Source organism: Lynx rufus, unplaced genomic scaffold (assembly GCF_022079265.1).
Source record: "Lynx rufus isolate CCGP_SWC_20201006 ecotype Redwood Valley unplaced genomic scaffold, mLynRuf1.p SCAF_4, whole genome shotgun sequence".
Taxonomy (NCBI): domain Eukaryota; kingdom Metazoa; phylum Chordata; class Mammalia; order Carnivora; family Felidae; genus Lynx; species Lynx rufus.
Genome location: NW_025814856.1, coordinates 96174326 through 96196422, shown reverse-complemented (window position 1 = coordinate 96196422; position 22097 = coordinate 96174326). Strand labels below are relative to the sequence as shown.

Sequence of the window (22097 nt, the reverse complement as noted above, 5' to 3'; positions counted from 1 at the left end):
GAGGTAATCGCCTCCTAAACACAAGTTCTCTTCTTTCTCTGTACCACCCATACCATAAGTGCAACTTGCTTTTTCAGGTCCTTTTTCCTGGCGTAAGGAGACCTCGGTGGTATGCAGACTTACTTGAGAGGCGTGGCCAGCATCGGATCCCGCCTCGTTCTGTGACGCCAAGGGTGGTGCGCGTGGGAGCCACGGGTAGGGGTGGGACTCGGTTTAGTGGGAGAGCTGGGGGCCGGGGCCGTGTCCGGACGCCCATCTGCCGGCTTCTCTCGCTCCGTGGATTCGGAGGAGCGGCCGCGACCTCGGCCTCCAGCGTCTCCAGCAAACTGTAGTGGATGCTGTGGCGGCCAGGATGCTGCTGCTGGGATTACTGCAGGCGGGCGGGTCGGTGTTGGGGCAGGCGATGGAGAGGGTGACCGGCGGCAACCTCCTATCCATGCTGCTAATCGCCTGCGCCTTCACGCTTGGCCTAGTCTACCTGTTCCGCCTTGCAGTCGGCCACCTGGCCCCCATGCCGCCCGGGGCGGTAAGTGCACCCCGGGGACCCGGGCGGGGGACGCAGCAACCGCTGTGGCCGAAGGGCGAGCCAGGCGACGACAGAGGCGGCCAAAGGGCTAGCAGGAGTGGTGACCACGGCCATGCTTGGCTGGGCGGTGGAAGCGGGCGCACTGGGGGCTGGGAGGTGGCCGCAACTCTGCTGCTGATGGTCGAGACTGCCTTGACCTTGCTAGCGTTGGTGCTGGGGGTCCGGCTGGCCAGGACCTCCAGGATCATAGTGGTACAGACTTTGGCGGAGTCCCTACTGGGGATGGGATGCCCCTGGCAGCTTCGGTCCTTGTGGCGGTCGTCTTGATGACTGCGCCCTTGTGGGGTTCAATGTCCTGCGGCCTGTGATATTGCCCCTAATGGCGACTTAATATCAGTCTGAAGGGGGGAGTGTTTGGTAGGGTAAGAGTGACTGGATTGTCACTTCTTGTGCCAGTGAAGTATCGGTTTAATTTAGTGCCTTTATTGACCATTAGCTTCATACTTACCGAATATATTTGATGAATGCATCCTTAACCAACCAACACCAAGTAGCTTTTAAAACTGCCTTTTACAGTTTTACAGTTTTCCATTCCACTGCCTTTGTACAGTGGAATGTACGAACTAAAAGTTTTATGAAAGTGCCTTTTATAGTGAGTGCTAAAGCACCTGCTAGGACTGATCTACCCTCTCTTTAAAATCAATGGATGAGACGTGTTTTGTTTACTGATAAATGTAGCTTCTTAAACATTTCACTTTCTGTACACGTTACTGTTTGTCTTTTTCTATACCTTCTTTAGGTATAGAAAGAATCTGGGACTAAAATTGTGAGTGGTAGTGGTGAAGATGCTGTTGTTTGATTTTCCTGTTTTTTTTTTTTTTTTTTTTTTCCCACTGCTGTTGGTTAAGAAAGTTGCCTAGAGCCACAAATAAATATTCTGGACAGTGTTCAGCATGTGCAGTTGCAATACCTTTGTGTTTGTCTAGTTATTTATCTTACATCACGTTCTGAGTTTCTGTTTACTATGGCCACTCCTAAGATATTTGCAGTTTAGCTGTTCTTAAGTTACTATTGATGCTTTATTTTTTATTTCATTTGTTTGGTCATGAACCTAAACTGGATTTCTCCTTTAGAATGAAATGTGAGTACACATTTTGTTTTCTCTTGCAGAAAAGTCCACCATACATTTTCTCTCCAATTCCATTCCTTGGACATGCCATAGCATTTGGGAAAAGTCCAATTGAATTCCTAGAAAATGCATATGAGAAGGTAAGTCTTCCAAATAATTACAGGAAAAGAAATTAGTGCTTTTCAAACTTTCTTTTAGATGGCACAACATTAAAAAAATTTTGTGATCTTGTGCTTCTCCCCAGTATAGGAAACAGATTAAATTAGAGCTGCTCCTGTTTAAGAGCTGGAAGGGTCTTGGAGATCCTCTTAATCTCTTCCATGTCCTGGGTGATCTCTGAAACATCACCTGAGGGAACCTGTAGTTCTGGCAGCTATGGCCTAAAAACCACTAGCCTAAATTTTGTACTTACTGATCATAGTTAAAATTGATACTGATTGACCCTTATTTTTCTTAACCAGTCATCTGTGGGATTTTCTAACCTGCTTTAAATCTCTTCTGTGCCTTCAGTTTTGTCTACTTAGGTGATGCCACGGCCGCTCAGATCTTTGCCCTTCTAACAAGCTTTCCCGTGCTGATTCAACCATTTATTCCACAGACCCACTTTGAATGGTTGTCACTCTTAATGGTTTCATTTCCACAGTATAAATTTAGACACTTTATTCTGAGACCATAACTTCTTTTCCCAGCTTGCCTGTACAGCTCCTTCCATTGTAACCATTCTTTGACCTCATTAGATCTTCTAGTCCATTGTCCCATTTACTTTCTCCTGATCTATTATTAGCCTCTTTACTTTCCTTCTTTTTCCAGTCTGGCACCATGGTCCACCATTTCAGTTACACTTTAGCCAATACCATACGTTTCCTTTTCATTTTACTTACATGGTAAAACCCCAACCTTGGAGGGAGGCTATTAATCATTTTCTTCTTGCACCAGTTAGGAAGTTCCTTCCTAGCTTCATGATTCCCTACCTTGAATGAGCTTTGAACACTGCTCAACAGCCGTATCATGCCAAAGTATGGTTGGCATACTTTGTGTTTGCCACACTGACAGTTCAGACCTTTATTTTCTAAACTTCTGAATCTTCCTATCAAAGCAGATGATTTTGTCTCCTCTTTAAAGAGAGATGTATAACCATCCAAAGAGAACTCTCTCATGCTCCCACTTTGAAACATACATTCTCTTTTCTTCCTGATACACTAATTATAAAACACTTACTTTGTGCCAATACTGAGTGCTTTAGATAGATTATTTCACTGAAGCTCCACAAATTCCTTTCAGGTATATCCATTTTAGACATGATAACACTGAGAAACAGGTTATATAATTTGCTCTTGGGCTCCCTGCTGGTTAGTGGTGAAGCCAGGATTTATATATGGTCTGATTTCCAACTCTGTATGCTTTTAATAATAATAATAGTAATACAACACATGTAATGTTTACTACAGCCAACATACTCTTCTATAATATATTTATATCTGACATACACATTATGGATATAATCTGTATATATATATGTATACATAATCTTGATAATAGTAGGAACTGTCATTATTTCCATTTTATGGATGAGGGAAACTGAAGTACAGAGAAATTAAATTCTCTGTCTGTAGGAGCAAGGTCACAACAGCTAATACGTGGAGGACCCTGGATGTGAACCCTGGTAGTCTGGCTCTAGAATCTTGGGCTCTAGCCTACTAGGTGCTGTCACCTTGGTTTTTATTTTGTTTCCTATTGGAAGTTAAAGTCTCAATCCATCTTTTGTCTCAGGAACATTATGCTGTTTTTCTTCTTTCTATAGTGACTTCTTCAACTGGATCTTTCCCATGTTCTCTGAAAAATTTTTCAAAGGTCAAAAGGACCAGAGCTTCTGTTGACCACTCAGTCTCCTCTCATGTCCTTCCCCCTTTAGCAAGTTTTCTGTACTTACTTTGTTTCCACATCTCCTGTTTACTTACTCTTCATACCACCCTTGATTAATGAGCTCCATTTCCTAATTCAATGAACTTGACCTCTCAGCTGTATTTGTCACTGGTAACCACAACTACTCCCTCCTCCTTAAATGTGACTTCTCTCATTTTTTCCCCCTGCTTCTCTGACTGTGTCTTCTCTAACTCATTTGTGGGCTCATGCCTGGCCATTTACTGTTGGGGTTCATGTTGGTTTGGTCCTTGGTCTTTATTCTTTCCTAGGTGATCTCCTCTCTACCTGCAGCTTCAGTTACCAGCCATATGTGGATGACACCCAAATTAATAAGCTCCAGACCTGGATGTTCACCTCTCACGTGATTCTTTTCTGAGATGTCTCAAAGGCATCAGAAATCCAATATTTCTAAAGTCTCACCCTTGGTTTTTCTCTCTCCAGTCCTGGTTGTCCTGTTCTTTCTTCTCACCATTGTTCTGTTTTACAGTGAACTGAAGCCTATGATTCATTCTTGATACTTCCCTCTCCCTCTCTTAATCCATTTCCATCTGCAGATTCTCCAGAATAACTCAGTATACATTTGCTTCTATGGGCATTGTCCCACCATTAACCATGTGGCAAGTTTTCATCATCAGTTTCCTGTAATAGGCTCTAACTCGTCCTCTGTTATTCTTTCTGTTCTTGTCCCTCCCTCTTCTTCCTATAACAGCCAGAGGGACCTTTCTTTTTAAAATATGCATACATCAGTGTGTCTCTCGTATGCAGTTTAACATCTTCTATGGCTTTTCATTGCCTGTAAGGAAAAAACTGAATATGGCTTCTGAGACTCTGGTGTAGGCTCTGCAGACTATGCTCCTCTGTCCTTTCCTCCACTCTTTCTTTCAGGACCTTTGTGCATGTCTGGCCACCGTGCTAATTCCTCCTCATCCTTGGAGCCTCAGCTCAGGTGGTCTTTCCTCTCTTTGGTCTCCCTTGTATCAGTTCTTTTATCACAGAGATACTTACCTTCCAGTAGTACTTGTCACATTTGCAGTTTTACATTTGTTGATGTGATTATTTGATTTTAAGTGGTATCTTTTTCAGTAGATTAAGCGTCATGAGTCTGGAACAGTATTTTTGTTCACAATTATATTATATCCTCAGAGCCTTGTCTTCAAAATAATCAGAAAACTGCAAGGGAAAGCATTTAACACTCAACCAGATTAACAAAGAATTAAACATGAAATCATTTAGTGTTGGTGAGATAGTAGTAAAAACGGATAACTAAATAAACTTCCGATGTCTTTACACAGCAAATACTATATAACTTGTATAATAATGTAAAGGTCATAACCTTTGGTGACTCCTATAAACTTTTCTTTAACCAATGGGAAAAAAAATCTATATTCTCAGAGATACTCATTGCAGAAATATCCATAAGAAATGAAAAAACTGACACATCACCCATTTGTCCAATAATGAAAGAATAATTATTAAAATTATGATGTTTGTGTAAAGGATAGTAAATATTCTCAGTATAAACTGAAAAAAATGAAAAATTTATTCATATTTCATTTGGAACTGGATGAATAAAATTATCAATCTGCACAAAGACTGGGTGAATAACTGCATTAAGGCTTATGCACGTTTTAATTTTCAAAAGTAAAGAGGTTAGTATTTCTTTAGTGCTCCATATTTTTTAGCATCATCACTAAGGCTGCTTTTCTTTCTTTAGTATGGACCTGTATTTAGCTTTACCATGGTGGGCAAGACATTTACTTACCTTCTGGGGAGTGATGCTGCTGCACTGCTTTTTAATAGTAAAAATGAAGACCTGAATGCAGAAGATGTCTACAGTCGCCTGACAACACCTGTGTTTGGGAAGGGAGTTGCATATGATGTCCCTAATCCAGTAGGTGATGCTCTTCTCGCCAAGAAAGACATATCTATAATATAATGTTATAGGTAGTAGTGTAATATTGTACATGGAAAATGTGGAGACAATTCATTCCTTGGTTCAAAAATCTGAAGCATGAGACATTCAAAAGACAAAAACCCCTAGGTAACTGACAAAGAATGGGTATTTGTTTTGTAGTTGCAGGCACGGGCTAAGCAATTTTAAATGGTTTCCTGCACAGAGAAATACAACCAATGATAACAGTGCATTGGAATTTGAGTCCATTGGGTGACAAGAAAATCCCATTTTTTAATCAGAAGGTCCTCCTGCCATCCCACTCCTCTGAAATTCTAGCATAAGAGCTTGTTTTGAGCTAGAGATTGTTGGCTTTAGAAGTTTGGTTTCTTTCCTCCTCCTAAAGTCCAATATTAAAGTGTTGCAAGTTGATACAAAAAACACAAATGAGATCATTGGCTCACTTGCTTGGTGTGGGCTCTGGCTGAGATCCTACCACACGTTACCTAGTATCCCAGTGCAGCAGTTAGGAGTCAACATCAAGTGTTATTTCTGGGAATGGGGGTGGGTGGGGGGAGCTGTGGGGGAATGAATGGCTCCTCAAGGCCAAAAGCAAGAGCCCTGGAAAACCCCTGTGGTCAAATATATCTATTTTTTTCATACTGCTGATCAGATTCTTAAAATAGAAATGTCCCAATGGTTTATTTTATTTTATTTTATTTTATTTTATTTTATTTATTTATTTATTTATTTATTTATTTATTTATTTTTCCCAACGTTTATTTATTTTTGGGACAGAGAGAGACAGAGCATGAACGGGGGAGGGGCAGAGAGAGAGGGAGACACAGAATTGGAAACAGGCTCCAGGCTCTGAGCCATTAGCCCAGAGCCTGACGCGGGGCTCGAACTCGCAGACCGCGAGATCGTGACCTGGCTGAAGTCGGACGCTTAACCACCTGCGCTACCCAGGCGCCCCTAGAAATGTCCCAATGGTTTAAAACCATTGGTTGTCTTAGGGTGAGTTTATTTTAGTCAGACTATATTGAATCGTAATTAAACTTCTGGAAGATAGTGAAAGGAACAATACTTGTTTGGGAATAGAATGGGAGAATATGTGAAGTAGGATAAAAATGATATCAAAGTGTAATGAACCTTTGGGAGATGCTGTTGGTGTCTGGGTTGGTTTGGAATACCAGAAGATAACAGGATAGGAAAGGTAAGCCCTGGAGTGAGGAGTGGCAAAATGTTTATGTAGGAAGGAAGGCGGAGGTGGGGTTCCTAATTTATTGTTAGTCTAGGGCCCATGCACCAGGTGTTTCTCCACACATTACTTCAGATCCATGTAAACGCGCTAAGTTTCCCATGTCTGATGTAGTTTAAAAAAAAAATCCTTTTATTGTTTTTTAATCTTTTTTCAGAATATTGTTTTCTTTGGGTGTTAGAGAGTTCTTATAATAGCCTAAATGAATCTTGTGACAAAACAAAATTGTGTTTTAATGCTTGGTATTATACCGTTAATATTTTTAAGGTGTTTTTGGAGCAGAAGAAAATGTTAAAAAGTGGCCTTAACATAGCCCACTTTAGACAGCACGTTTCTATAATTGAAAAAGAAACAAAGGAATACTTTCAAAGTTGGGGAGAAAGTGGAGAAAAAAGTAAGCAAATGTTTTGGTTTTGCATTTATCCTAATATTTCTACTTTTTTATGACTAGAAACATAAGAATATATGGTATGTATAAAAAAATAAACTACAGCATTTGTGAAACCTCCTTAGATTTAATGGCAAGAATATGTTTTGATAACCGTAGAGTTAAAAAGACCCAAGAGGAAGTGATTTTACCACTTATTTAGCAAAACTTTTAAAATGGGTTAACTAACATGCAGGTTATTCAGCTCATTTGTACAAATAATATAAAAATCGTTTTTTAAAGATTAAAATAAACTGTAAAACTTTTTGCAAGGTCATTTTAAGACAATAAAATAACTTTTTTTTTTCACCCCAGTGGGCAAGTAAAAATCTAAGCGATTTAGTTTTGTATATAATACCTTATTTATTTAATATTGTATGAGAATGATTTAATTCATGAAAAAAGTAAATTTAAATACATAGGTTTATTTTACCACCAAATGTATTATATGCTCTCTTGCGTTATGTACGAGTATACTGAGTATAATTTGACATTCTTTGGATATTTGTATGAATCCATTCTGTAAATGGGACAGTAAGTGTTCCTTTCAGAGAAAATTGCCATGGCCAAAGCAGGAAGCAACATCTGCCTACAGAGCATCAAGACCTCTTCTTAGGTCCCCATGTTTTTTCTGGGCGTGGTCTTCAGTTTCTATAAAAGGTGCAGAAACTTGATTTTAATACACCTAAAGTTGATGTGATCTGTTTCTAACCATATAACAAGCTGATGTATAAACTAGAATGCCAACTTAACGAATACAAGTGAGACAAAGTTGTAGCACTGAGAACACCAGAATTTGCCTAACTTCATTGGCAAATCTCATTGGAAAGCCAGGTGATAACTGGAAGTTCATTTGGTACATGTGGAATTAAAGAGCAAGGCGCAACTGGGTAATTTTTAGGATGTTTAAATGTCATCCAAACGTGCTTGCCTACACTGGTCTAAAATTTGGGATATACCAATTGGTGATTAGTTACAGTTTTCTTTCATATACAGTCAAGACTTCAAATTGTCCTGATTTTCCTGCTTTTGACCTGGGAAATAACCCATTCTTCGGTCTTTGGACTGCTGTTCTTTGGGAAGCATCTCCGATGCGCTAAATAACCTTTTGCTGCTTTTGTTACACTGCGACCTGGAACTCCTGCAACTATATTCGTTTTTGTCTTCAATTTATCTTTTCAAGTTGAAGAGTCATGAGTGAGGTTTAAAGATGTCTTTGTGGCCCCTGTTTTGGCCACTTGGGAGTGCTTCCCATCATGAGTTTCTTGCCTCTCTTTGTTGTGTCCACATGTCTGTCTGTAGGCTTTTTTTGATGATATGAACAGGAAGGATCTTTGGTTTTTGTTCTTAATTTTCCTTTTTAATACTTTCATATCTCTAAGAAAACAGAACATTTCAAAAGAATATTTGGTAATAGAACGGGAATGATCTTTTTTCCTCTAGATTTGTTTGAAGCTCTTTCTGAGCTCATAATTTTAACAGCTAGCCATTGTTTGCATGGAAAGGAAATCAGAAGTCAACTCAATGAGAAAGTGGCACAACTGTATGCAGATTTGGATGGAGGTTTCAGCCATGCAGCCTGGCTGCTACCAGGTTGGCTCCCTTTGCCGAGTTTCAGGTATGGATAAAAAAAACTATGCTTATTTCACTGTAGAACTGCTGTAGTGTCGGTATACTTTATGTTAACAAAGATAAAAAATAAACAAAAGAGACAAATTAGGGGAGATTATGAGCCCCCATTCTTCTATAAGAATTCAGGACAGGTTTTCTGTATATAGTGAGCTCACTGAAGATAAGTTTCAGTTTATTAAAGCAGTGATTTGTTGTCCAGCTGTTCTAATACTTTAAAACCTACTTATCGCACATATTCCTTGTAGTCAGGAAAGTCTCTCAACTCTATCTGAAGGTGATACACCCCTCTATGCACTTATTTGAAAATATTTGACTGTTTTTATAGTATATTGTGAAATATCTTTCTTTTGAAGTATTAGTGGCTTTCTTTAATTTTCTCTCTCTTCTTACAACTATACTGTGATTTCCTTAAGGGCAGGGACCATCTGATACAAAGAAATACTGCTTATAGGACTTGACATACAGCTTGTGTATCAGTGGGCTCTCTGTACCTGTTGATTCACTGCTGTTCAGGTGAGAGATGGAGAGGAGTTAAGTTGGTACTCCCTTTTCCTTCTGCTACTTCTACATAGTTACAGGATAAAGAGGGGAAGAAAAAAGGAAAACCAGGAGGGTTTCTCTGGAATTCTTTAGAACTCGTAATACTTTATAAGGAGCTTTGCAGTTTTCAGAATTCTTTCATGCATAGCCTGTAATGGATTCTCCAGAAATGTGCATCAAGTCTGTTTTTACCTCTTCTGTCTCCTGGATGAAGTCAGAAATTCCTGAGCTTGGTACAATAGACCTTTCACACTTCAGCCCAGTCTTTCTTGGTCTTACCTGAACCAACTGATTTAACTAAATTATTCCATTGCTTTTCTTAAACAGGCCTTATGTTTTTCCTGGCACTGCTGTGTTCATTTTGGTAAACTTCTTCTGCCCACATTATCTCAGTTGATCCTCAGTGACAGTCTTACAAACAAAGCAGGGCAGCAATTTTTATTAGAAGGCTTGGTTACAAAGGGGCTAGGTAGTCAGATTGCCTGGTTTTAAATTTCAGCTGCATTGCTTTCTGGCTCTAGTGATCTCATGCAGTTACCTGTGAATTGAGGATAATAGCATCTACCTCACAGGAGGTCAAAGTGGGTAATTCATGTAAAACACTTAGAGTACCTGTTACCCAATGAGTACCCTACTTTAAAGGTAAGATTTGGGGAGCTGAAGTTTGTTTTGTGACTCTACTAGTGTTTTTGCCCCTTACAAAACATGTGGTCTCAGAAAATAAAAAGAATCAAATCCTATATGCTATAGTCATGTTCTAAATCCTAGATTTTATATAATCCTAAATAAATCTTAAGTTTATTCAAATCCTGAATCCTACAGAAAAACCAGAATGACTATCTTCTTCAAGAATTAATTTGGTCAAAATTGGAATTTTAATTAATTTCATTAATTTAAAGGATTATTCTGCTGTTAAACCAGAAATGGATTCTACAGGAATAATAACAAGTCTTATGTTAGACCTTCATTAGAACACAGGTGGTGGTATGTTAATAGTCAGGGTCACATATGTAAAGACACCTTTCTTGCCTTTAAGGACCCTGGACATTTCTAACAGTATAAGAATTTTATGGCTTTTTTTTTTTTTTTCCTCTTGGTTCTGATTTTTTGTCGATTATTATAGAGTTTTTCAAGTTAGTTAAATAAGGTTATTTTCAAAATGAACTGATGCCAGAAAGTACTTTTTAGTCATTTTCATCTTTGAATTGCAGACGCAGGGACAGAGCTCATCGAGAGATCAAGAATATTTTCTATAAAGCAATCCAGAAACGCAGACAGTCAGAAGAAAAACTTGATGATATTCTCCAAACTTTACTAGATTCTACTTACAAGTAAGAGCTCTTTTAGCATGTATCAGGCTAATGCAGGAAATTACACATTACAACATAGTTAATTACAATTAAAAAGTAATGATGCTGACAGAATTAGTAGCTGTGACCCTTGGACTTTTTCAATGGATGAGACATAAAATACTGGGAAAGTATTTACTGAAGTCCCAAGTGACTGTACATGGGAAAAAGTTTGCTGATAAACTGCAGGGAAGTATTTTGTAATCAAAATCCTATTTGTCTTTGGTCTGTCTCTTTTCCCTAAAGGGGGAAAAATTCTCACTTGTGATGGGCAAATGCAAGAGACTATTATACCTGAAAAATGTATTCACCATGACCCTTTATTTAAATGTTGACAAGGGGCACCTGGGTGTCTCACTCGGTTAAGCTTCTGACTCTTGATTTTGGCTCAGGTCCTGATCTCACAGTCATGGGATAGAGCCCCCTTTTGGGCTCTGCGCTGGGCATGGAGCTTGCTCCTGCTTAAGATTCTCTTTCCCTCTCCTCTCTGCCTCTCTTCCCCGCTTGCACTCTCTCTCTCTCTCTCTCTCAGAATGAATACATAAACATAAAAAAAAATAAATGTTGAGGCCTGAAATGGGTCTGCCACAATGGTAAATTTGTGTTTGTGATTCACTCTGTAGGGATGGGCGTCCTCTGACAGATGATGAAGTGGCAGGCATGCTTATTGGACTGCTCTTGGCAGGGCAGCATACATCTTCAACTACGAGTGCCTGGATGGGCTTCTTTTTGGCCAGAGACAAAACACTTCAAGAAAAATGCTATTTAGAACAGAAGACAGTCTGCGGAGAAGATCTGCCTCCTTTAACTTACGATCAGGTTTGTGGATTTTTAATTTCATTGCTGCCTTATGACTTTGAGTATCTAATGAGTGGCTAATTTTTAGAGGGGACAATTTGAGATCTTCTATTTATTGTAAATTAAATTAGCTTCTTTATTTTTAGAAAACTCCCCATAGCCCTCCCTGAAATGTCTTAATGTTGGATCCAGTTTGCTAGTATTTTGTTGAGTAATTTAGCATCTATTCATAAGGGATATTGATGTGTAGTTTTATTTTTGGGTGTGTAGTTTTATCATGACGTCTTTGACAGGTTTTGATATCAGAGTAATGCTGGTCTAATAGAATAAGTTTGTAAGTGTTCCCTCTTTTATTTTTTTGGAAGAGTTTATGAAGGATTGGTATTAATTCTTTCTTATGTGTCTGGTTAGAATTCACCAGTGAAGCCATCTCAGTCTGCTTGTCTTTGTGGGAAGTTGTTTGATGATTTGTTATAGATCATGTGTTCTGTTTCATCCTGAGTCTTTGGTTTATGTCTTTCTAGGAATTTGTCCATTTCATCTAGGTTACCTAATTTGTTGGCTTAAAATTGTTATAGTATTCTCTTACAATCCTTTTTATTTCTGTAAGGTCAGCAGTGATGTCTCCTTTTTCATTCCTGATTTAATAACTTTTTTTAAAAATTTTTTTTTAATGTTTATTTATTTTTTTGAGACAGAGAGAGACAGAGCATGAACGGGGGAGGGTCAGAGAGAGGGAGACACAGAATCTGAAACAGGCTCTAGGCTCTGAGCAGTCAGCACAGAGCCCGACGTGGGGCTCGAACTCATGGACCGCGAGATCATGACCTGAGCCGAAGTCGGCCGCTTAACCGACTGAGCCACCCAGGTGCCCCAATAACTTTTAAAACAATAGCTTAATTGATTCATAACTTACATACCATAGAATCCATTTAGAGTGTACAATGTAGTGTTTTTTTGGTATAGTCAGAATTGTGATGGTATCACAATTTTAGAACACTTAAATCACTTCCAAAAGAAAGCTGGTACCCATTAACAGTCATGCTCCATTTCTCCTGCCTCTGGCAACCAGTAATCTTTTTGTCTATATGGGTTTGCCTTATTCTGGACATTTCCTACAAATGGGACTGGCTTCTTTTGCTTGGCATGTTTCCAAGTTTCATCCATGTTGTAGCATGTATCAGTACTTTGGACTTTTTTATTGCCAAGTTATATTCCATTGTATTTATATCCCATGTTTATCTATTCATCAGTTGATGGACATTTAGGTTGTTTCCATCTTTTGGCTATTATGAATAATGCCGCTCTAAACATTTAATCACAGGTTTTGAAAAAGCTGACATTGATGATTTTTGCTAGTGTTTTCACTTTTTTAGATAAGTAAATTTTTGCAGGTCCTTACTATGCCATTCTTCAGGGTGATTACCTCTCCTGTGGGTGTCTTGCCTCCTTTCTCTTGTTGACTGTGGTTAGTAATAGAACAAGATAATCTCAGCTACTGAACTAGTTACTTCTGTACTTCTACCAGAAGTTAAACTATCTTATAATAACACAGAAGTTTAAATAATATTGCATACTATTGAAGTAAGTTAAAATTTGTAAAACTCAGGAAATGATTTCCTTTTTTAGCTCAAGGATCTAAATGTACTTGATCGCTGTATAAAAGAAACATTAAGACTTCGACCTCCTATAATGACTATGATGAGAATGGCCAAAACCCCTCAGGTAAGTCTCTTGGTTAGATTTCCCCTTTCGTGTGTCCAGTTTGTATTTATCAAAAAGAAGAAATATTATAATAGCAAAGAGAATTTTTCTAATTAAGAAAGAATAATCATTTCTGTGTAATTTCAATTTTATGTATTCTAACTCTTGATATATAATTATATATTCAATTTATACAGATATTTTTATATAAATAATTGCAGAATATATGCATTCTAATCTGTTCCCTGCATTTTTACTTAACAATTAGCGTTTTTAAAATGGTAATATATTTTTTCTTGGTTTAAAAAAAAACATGTTGAAGAAAATTCTGACAGTATGGAAGAATATGAATTGGATTATGAAGGCTCCTTGAAATCCCTCTGCTACCTCTGAGGCGTTTATAGCTTTTTTTAATTTCCAGCCCCATTTTGGGTCACTTGGAAGTCATCTTGAGTTAAAATAATTTTCAGCTGGCCTGTCATCTAGCTAGTTTTTAAATATAAGTATAGCTCATGTGGGTTAATGCTTTATTACACAGTGGTCCGGTTATTTGGTAAAATATTGTTATATTTTCTAAGGAAATGTGTTGCTTTCATTTGTAGACTGTGGCAGGGTATACCATTCCTCCAGGACATCAGGTGTGTGTTTCTCCTACTGTCAATCAAAGACTTAAAGACTCATGGGTAGAACGCCTGGACTTTAATCCTGATCGCTACTTACAGGACAATCCAGCATCAGGAGAGAAGTTTGCCTATGTGCCATTTGGAGCTGGTGAGATACCATTTTACATTTGGAATTTTTGTTCTGAGAAAGTGTTGATGTTTGTCAAAATAACCCATGTGAATTTTATTTACAAATACCTTTTCCTTTCCTCATACGGACATTCCTGTAAACATTTGTACGAGTATAATCTTTGCCAAGTTAGAAAAAGTACTTTATTTGTACTAAAGGAAATAGTTTTATGAATTTTTACACAATGCTCTTTTACCTTTTAACCAATTTAGTTTTATCAGGGTTAATTTTGATAGTTCACTCTCTTTTCCCTTAAAATAGTATTTAAAGCTCTTTATGAGTTGTTTTAAAGAGCCACTGGAATTAGCACACCATTCAGGCAGTTATTTCAGATTAAATATTACAGCTTACTAGTGTTTGTTTCAGAAAAGAGTAAAAGCAGTCTTTTTTAAATTGAAAATTTTCTGGATTGTTAGTTAACTTTTTGGTTCTCTGCCTGTATCCTTAAGATAAAATGGTATTTAAATTTGGGCAGGTTGTGCATAGGTTTGCAAACGTACGTTTGAAAACGTACGTTTTCAGTTAATACCCTTATATTATCCAGGCAGACTCTTGTTCCTGCAGTAGTTTCCCATTTCACTGGTACTGTGCAGATTAAACTGTATTCTAGGACTTCTTGTTCAGTCTTTCCAGAGATTTTAAGTGGTGTGACCTTTTTGTCATTGGTCACACTTTTTCCATATGTAAAGGAAAGTATAAAGTCCTTTAGGAACTTCAGATCTTATTATCTTATAAACATATTTAATAATATGGTATACAAAATCTCATATGAAAAAGTCATAGATTATTCAATTACCTGGCTTCCACTTGAACTTATTTAGGTAACAGGTGGCTCAGTTACCTTCTATGGTAGCTCACTTAGTTTTTTAGACAGCTCCCATTTTTAATTTTTTTTTTTTTTAACGTTTATTTATTTTTGAGACAGAGAGAGACAGAGCATGAACGGGGGAGGGGCAGAGAGAGAGGGAGACACAGAACCGGAAGCAGGCTCCAGGCTCTGAGCCATCAGCCCAGAGCCCGACGTGGGGCTCGAACTCACGGTCCGTGAGATCGTGATGCTCAACTGACTGAGCCACCCAGGTACCCCAGACAGCTCCCATTTTTAAAAATTTGTATTAGAGCTATAATCTGGGGGCACCTGGCTGCCTCAGTCAGTAAAGCATGTGACTCGGTCTCAGGGTTGGGAGTTCAAACCCCACATTGGGTGTGGAGCTTACTTTAAAAAAAAAAAAAGAAAAAACTGCCATCTGTTTCAACATCCCATTTACAGTCCTAATTGTGTTCTCTGAAGCTGTATTATGTATCTCTGAGCTATCTGAATGTAGATCTAATGTTCCTTCAAATCTTTAATCATTGTGTTAGTTTCCTAGGGCTACTATACCTCCCACAAACTGGATGACTTAAAAGACATTTAGAGGCACCTGGGTGGCTCAATCGGTTAAGTGTCTGACTCTTGGTTTCGACTCACATCATGCTCTCAAGGTTCATGAGTTCAAGCCCCACATCAGCCTCCACACTGACAGTGCAGAGCCTTCTTGGTATTCTGTCTGCCCCTCCGCTGCTCATGCTCTAAAAAATAAACTTAAAAAAAAATGGACACTTTCTGGAAGCTGGAAGTCTGAAATTAAGGCGTTGGCAAGGCCTTGCTCTCTCTGAAGGCTCTAGGGGAGTGTCTTTCCTTGCTTGTTCCTAGCTTTCACTGGCTCTTACAGTCTTTGGCATTCCTTGGCTTGTAGCTACATCACTCAGTCACTGCCTCTGATTTCACATGGCCTTCTGCCCTTCGGGTGTCTGTGAGTCTTTGCATTGCTTTCTTTTGAAAGCCACCAGCCTTGGATTTCAGGCTTACTCTAACCAAGTTTGACTTCATCTTAACTCATTATATCTGCAAAGTCTGATTTCCAAATAAGGTTACTTTCGAAATTCTGAGTGGCTGTGAATTTGGGGGGGACACGGTTCTACCCCATATGATTGTGTTAAGTATGTCCAATTTCTTCAATCATTCCTTTACTTTGTAATTGTTTCTGTGTTGGTGCTTATAGCATGTAGCTTACTCATTTTCATATTACGTTTTGTGAAATTACCCATTTTTCTGTTAATTCATAGGACACTTCTAGTTTGCAACTATTAAAAATAATCTTTTGGTGGTGCCTGGGTGGCTCAGTGGGTTAAGTGTCTGACCCTTGATTTTGGCGCAAGTCATGATCTCACAGTTGTGAGGCAGAGCCCTGTATCAGGATCCAAGCTGACAGTGCAGAGCCTGCTTGGGATTCCTTCTCTCTCTAAAGCAGGGGCACCTTGGTGGTTAAGCATCCAACTTCAATTCAGGTCATGATTTCACAGTCATGGGATAGAGCTCCCAATCAGGCTCCATGCAGGATGTGGAGCCTGCTTTAGATTCTTTCCCTCTGTCTGCCCCTCCCCTCCTCTTTCTCTCTCAGAAATAAATAAATAAAAATAATCCCTTAACCAGTCTCCCTGTAAGCCAAGCCTCTCCTTAGTTGTTGTATTTGAATACGGAATGGTTTGTAAACACCCTTCTTAAATGTGGCTCCTAGAAGTAAGTGCATTTATGGACCACACTAGTGCTGTGCTAATGATAAGCATTTTATGTTAGCTTTTTTCTCTGTTTAATCTTCACAATCACACTGAGGAAGGGACTATTTTATTCACTTTTCAGAAATGGAAACTAAGGCTTAGCAAGGCTTTTCTTAAATTCCAGTAATTTAGCTTTATCTTTTTCTGCTCCCTGAAAAGCCATCTTTGTTGTTGAGTTTACTACTTTATGAGGTTTTGATGGGCAGGAGAGATTGCAAGGCATTATTCTTTCTGGCTTAAATATTTCTGATACCATCTTTTATGAAGTTTGTCTCTCTGGCTTTTATATATAAACTTTTAAAAATACACAAATTATATTTTCTATTATTAAAATTTCCCCACCATTTTAGTAAGAAATTTCAAAGAAGAATTTTTTCGTGAACATTTGTATACCCATTATCTAGATTCTGCCATTCGTATTTTACTTATCACATATCTGCCCATCTATCAATCCATTTACTTTTTAGGTGTATTTCAAAGTAAACTGTACACATCAGTGTACATCTCCCTGAATTTTTCAGTGAGTATATAATTTACAGTTCAAAAATTTAATTTTGGTTTCACAGTGAAATAATTATTAATGTTGAGTTTTCACACATGAATAACCTCAATTAAATCTAGTTTATTGATTTTTAAAATTGTTACTGCTTTCTGGTCCTGTCTAAAAACCTTTGCCTGGCCCCCAGTCATGAAGACATTCTCCTTTTCTTCCCTATTAAAATTTGATGGTTCTATTCAAGTCACATCGGGGTTACCCCAAACCAAAAATAATAATTAAAAAATTGATGGTTTTAGTATTTATGTTTACGTCTATGATCCATCTGGAATTAGTTTTTGAGTATAGTGTGAGACAGGAATTGAGGTTTGGTTTTTGTTTTTTTTTAATGTTAGATATCTAGTTATTCCAGCACTATGTTGAAAATACTTTCTTTTCTTCATTGACTTGCTTTATTTAGTGCCTTTGTTGATAATGAAATAACCCTAAAAGTATGTCTTGGCTCTTTGCTGTATTCCACTGATCTGTAGGTGGAGCCCTATCTGGGACCAAATTGCTGTGAAAGGGAAAATCCAATTTCTACTCCAACTCTCAGAACACTTTATTGACATTTCTGGTCACCAAATGTGTGGTGGTTTTCCCACACCAATTCTCTGTGGACACCCACTGGGTGTTTGACAATTTAGCTCGGTTCTGACACTATCCACCTGGGGTTACCACAGACCCCAATGGTTAAGGGCTTAGTCCCATACCAACTGCAAGTCCAGGTTGCTGCCTGTTTTTCTGAGTAGTTGGCTGTAAACCAGAGGTTTTCTGGATCCCCACCTTGGAGTTCCACAGTTTCTTAAAATGGCTCACAGAACTCAGAAAAGTTTACTTACTGGATTAACAGTTTCTTACAAAGGGAGGATGCAACTCAGGAACAGCTAATTGAAGAGATGCTTAAGACAAGGTATGGGGGAAGGGGCCCAGAACTACCATGTCCTCTGGGCACACCACACTCCTGGCATCTCCACATGGTCACCAACCTGGAAAGCTTTCTGAACACTACCTATCCATCCTTCCACACGATAGGGATTTTGTGAAGGCTTCATTATGTAGGCATGATTGATTAAATCATCAGTCATTGGTGATTAATTCAACCTTCAGTCCCTCTCCATCCTAGAGGTCAGAGGGTGGGGCTAAAAGTTCTAACTCTCTAATCACTAGGTTGGTTTCCCTGGCAGCTGGGCCCCACTCTGAGGGGATTTCCAAAAGTCTCCTCATTAACAAACTCAAGTGTGGTTGAAATGGGCCTGTTTTGAATAAAATGTCCTCTTCTTTTATTGTTCTTTTCACTTAAATTCCAAGATGTTTGAGGAAATCTCTGGCAAGAATGGGAGGAAGAACAAATACCTATTTATTACAGATCAACATCACAGTTGTTGCACCTTTAGTATTGAAATCAGGTTTGAAGTTTTAAGTCTTCTAACTTGTTTTTTTTTTTTTCCCAAAGACTGCTTTGGTATCCTGGGTCCTCCTTTGCATTTCCATATGCATTTTCTTAAAAGTTTTTATTTGAATCTAGTTAGTTAACATACAGTATAATATTAGTTTCAGGTGTATAATAGAGATTCAGCAATTCCATACATCACTTGATGCTCATCACAAGTGCCCTCCTTAATCCCCATCATCGATTTCCCCCATCCACCCACCCACCTACCTCCAGTTAAGAGTCTTAACCTACAGTTAAGAGTCTGTTTCTTTAAATGCTTATTTATTTTTGAGAGCGCACACAAGCAGAAGAGGGGGCCGGGGGTGGGGGGTGTAGGGACAGAGGATCCGTGCTGACTGTAGACAGCTCAGTGCTGGGCTCAAACTCAAAACTGCGTGATCATGACCCAAAGTTGAATGCTTAACTGACTGAGCCACCCAGGTGCCCCAAGTGTCTGTTTCTTGGTTTGTCCCCTCTCTTTTCCTGTTTGCTTGTTTTCTTACATCCCACATGTGAAATCATATGGTATTTGTCTCTCTCTGACTTATTTTACTTAGCATAATACTAACTTCTATCCATGCCATTGCAAACAGGAAGATTTCATTTTTTACAGCTGATATTCCATTGTGTGTGTGTGTGTGTGTGTGTGTGTATGTACACACATACACCACATCTTTATCCATTGATAAAGTTGATGGATACTTGAACTGTTTCCATAATTTGCTGCTGTAAACATTGGGATGCATGTATCCCTTCAAATTAGTATTTGTGTCCATATGCATTTTAGAATCAACAGTTTTTACATGTATTGACATTTTACATTTTGATCTTGATAGGTGTTGCTATTTGGGGATTATTAAATCCCTTTTTCTTATTTTGAAAGATTTGAGGGTTTTTTTTTTTTTAAAGATTTCATTTTAAGTAATCTCTATATCCACTGTGGGGCTCAAACTTAAGAGTCACTTGCTTTACCAACTAAGCCAGCAAAGTGCCCTGGCACTGAAAGTTTTGAAGGGTTCATATTGACTTTTAACTAGGGCTCTCTTGGGACAGAAGCTAAGAATATTCTAGATTTCAGTCCTTACATATAAACTTGGATAGATGTGACATTTCAAAAACTAATTGGAAGAGTCCTTATATAATTATCCACGTGTTGTTTCCCCTAAAAACAAATGTTGAAAATCTGGGATTTTTTTTTTAATCACTCCAGGTGAAAAGAATTTCAACTGATTCTTACAAAGCCTTTCTTTTTTTCAATAGGGCGTCATCGTTGTATTGGGGAGAATTTTGCTTATGTTCAAATCAAGACAATTTGGTCCACTATGCTTCGTTTATATGAATTTGATCTCATTGATGGATATTTTCCCACTGTGAATTATACAACCATGATTCACACCCCTGAAAACCCAGTTATCCGATACAAACGAAGATCAAAATGAAAAAGGCTGCAACGAACTAATATGTGGAACATCACTGTAAACTGCAAAAAGCATTTGAAGTGAATGAAGTTTACGAAACAACTCGTGGTATATTCTTTGAGTGTAATTTTAAAAAGCTTAACTTATGGTTTTTATATTTTCTTAACTGAATGGTTACATCAAATCTAATGGCATTTGAGGTATTTCCTAATAGTTTTATGATGGGTATATACTGTAGATGCTTTATTTAAGAAAATCAAGTTCATTAATAAGGAATTAGGGGGATCTTGGTAATTGACAGACTCTAAACATAGTTTCTAGATATTAAATTTAACAACAAAAATAGCTCTTGGCAAGTAAGTTCAGGGTATTCAAATCATGATCTATAAGTATAAATGCCTAGGGAGATTCTTAGAAACCTTAGGTTATTTATTTACTCGGTAGTGTTTGTGTGTGTGAGTGAAGATGAGTGGGTAGGGAAGAAACTCACATTTAAAGCCTTGGATAAAAGAGAATCCCATCAGTTGTTTTGGTATGATGATACCCAGCAAAGATGGAGCTATGCTGTAGTTGAATGTCCTTTGAAATTTTAACTGGAAGTATTGTCTCCAGGAAATTGAGACTTAACAGTGACTTAATAATACTAAAGACTGCACATGTATCTTGATCTAATTATTTAAATATTACAGATAAATTTGTATCTGGTTCCACATAGTCACATGTGTGTGAAAGCCCAAAATAAAGTCCTTAAAGGATACTTTTTGTTCTCTTTGGCTCTAGGTGGTTTTCTTCCTCCTCTCTAGAATTAGGGATGTTTCTGTTATTCTGTTTATTAAAACTTAACGTAGGTTCATAACTTTTTTTTTTTAAATACAATCTTGGAGATCTGGAACTCTGGCTTTAAGATAAAGGTAATATAAAGTAGGGTCTTTGGGGGTAGTATCATTGGTCACATTGTGTTGAAGCCTGTGTTCAAGAATCAACTCGAATTATAACTGGGGGCTTGACTATATACCTGTAATTTAACCACATAGTCTGTTTTCACTAGATAAGGCCAAAATATTTTCCTCCCCACTCATGTTAAACTATTTCTGAAGGAGTTTTTCATTTCTTGAAATGGTCTCTGAGAAAAAATGTAGTCTATTCACTAATTGTAAAGTGGTGTTTCAGTGAGAATTCAGGAAACTAGGAACTTGGGAAAAAAATTCCATCTTTGTACTAATTTCAAACTGTATTTCCTTTATGAATTTAAGCAACAAACTATACTAGTATATACTACATTGATATACTAGGCTAGTATATACTAGGTTAATAATGAAAATATCAATATAGCTTTAAAAAAATACCACAGATGTGAAGTTGATAGAAACGTGCAAGAGAAACTCTTCCTCAAGAGGGAGAGAAAAATACCAATACTATCTAAGATTAGGACAACTTTCTGAATCTCAAAGTATACATATTTGAGATAATGAAATAATCTGCCCTGCCAAAGACTGAATGTTTGTTTCCCCCCACTCCAGCCCAGATTCTTGTTGAAACCCAATCCTCAATGTGATGGTATTTGGAAGTGGGGCATTTGGGAAGGTGATAGGATCATGGGGGCAGAAGTCTCATGAATGGGATTAGTGTCCTTACAAAATAGACCTCAGAGAGCTCCCTTGTCCCTTCTGCCATGTGAGGACAGAGCAGGGAGATGGCAGTCTATGTTACCTGATACCAAATCTGCTGGCACCTTGACTTCTGACTTCCCAACCTCCAGAACTGCAAGAAATAAATTTGTTTATAAGTTATCTAGTCCATGGTATTTGGTCACAGCAGCCTGAGTGGTCTAAGACATACACCAAAAACTATGGCTCAAGGATTAAGGAGGTTCCAAAAAACAGTGTGGTTAAAATGGTGAAGTCATTTTTATTTCAGTACTTGACAAAATACCCCATAAAATTCAAAACTTCTACCATTATACAAAAATAGGTCTCTACAAGTGATATTATCTGTCTTCATCACCAGTAGCAAATATATTAGGGCAGAAACATGTAACTTCAGTAGCCTTATAAGAAAAGTGCAGGACACCTCAAGCTACACATTCAGCAGTATCATAATGCGCAAAAGTTTAATCTTTTCACCCATTCGATAAATACA

At 38.1% G+C, this 22097-nt stretch overlaps 1 protein-coding gene across 1 annotated transcript; it reads left to right on the top strand.

Moving 5' to 3' along the window:
- The first annotated feature begins 243 nt into the window (after positions 1-243).
- LOC124522891 (lanosterol 14-alpha demethylase) lies at positions 244-21802 on the top strand. The gene is made up of 10 exons (XM_047094572.1): positions 244-526; positions 1697-1795; positions 5293-5469; positions 6998-7124; positions 8601-8775; positions 10541-10660; positions 11302-11497; positions 13106-13201; positions 13783-13951; positions 19801-21802. Exons 1-10 carry the CDS (start codon positions 353-355, stop codon positions 19977-19979), a joined length of 1512 nt encoding a protein of 503 aa, XP_046950528.1. The 5' UTR covers positions 244-352; the 3' UTR covers positions 19980-21802.
- Positions 21803-22097: the final 295 nt, after the last annotated feature.

What these genes read in the sequence shown, in the direction of transcription:
- LOC124522891 (XM_047094572.1), top strand. Translation starts at nt 353, where the DNA reads ATGCTGCTGCTGGGATTACTGCAGGCGGGCGGGTCGGTGTTGGGGCAG. An exon ending in TTACTAGATTCTACTTACAA is followed by an intron (nt 10,661 to 11,301) that starts GTAAGAGCTCTT and finishes TTCACTCTGTAG; the next exon opens with GGATGGGCGTCCTCTGACAG. An exon ending in CTCCTTTAACTTACGATCAG is followed by an intron (nt 11,498 to 13,105) that starts GTTTGTGGATTT and finishes TTCCTTTTTTAG; the next exon opens with CTCAAGGATCTAAATGTACT.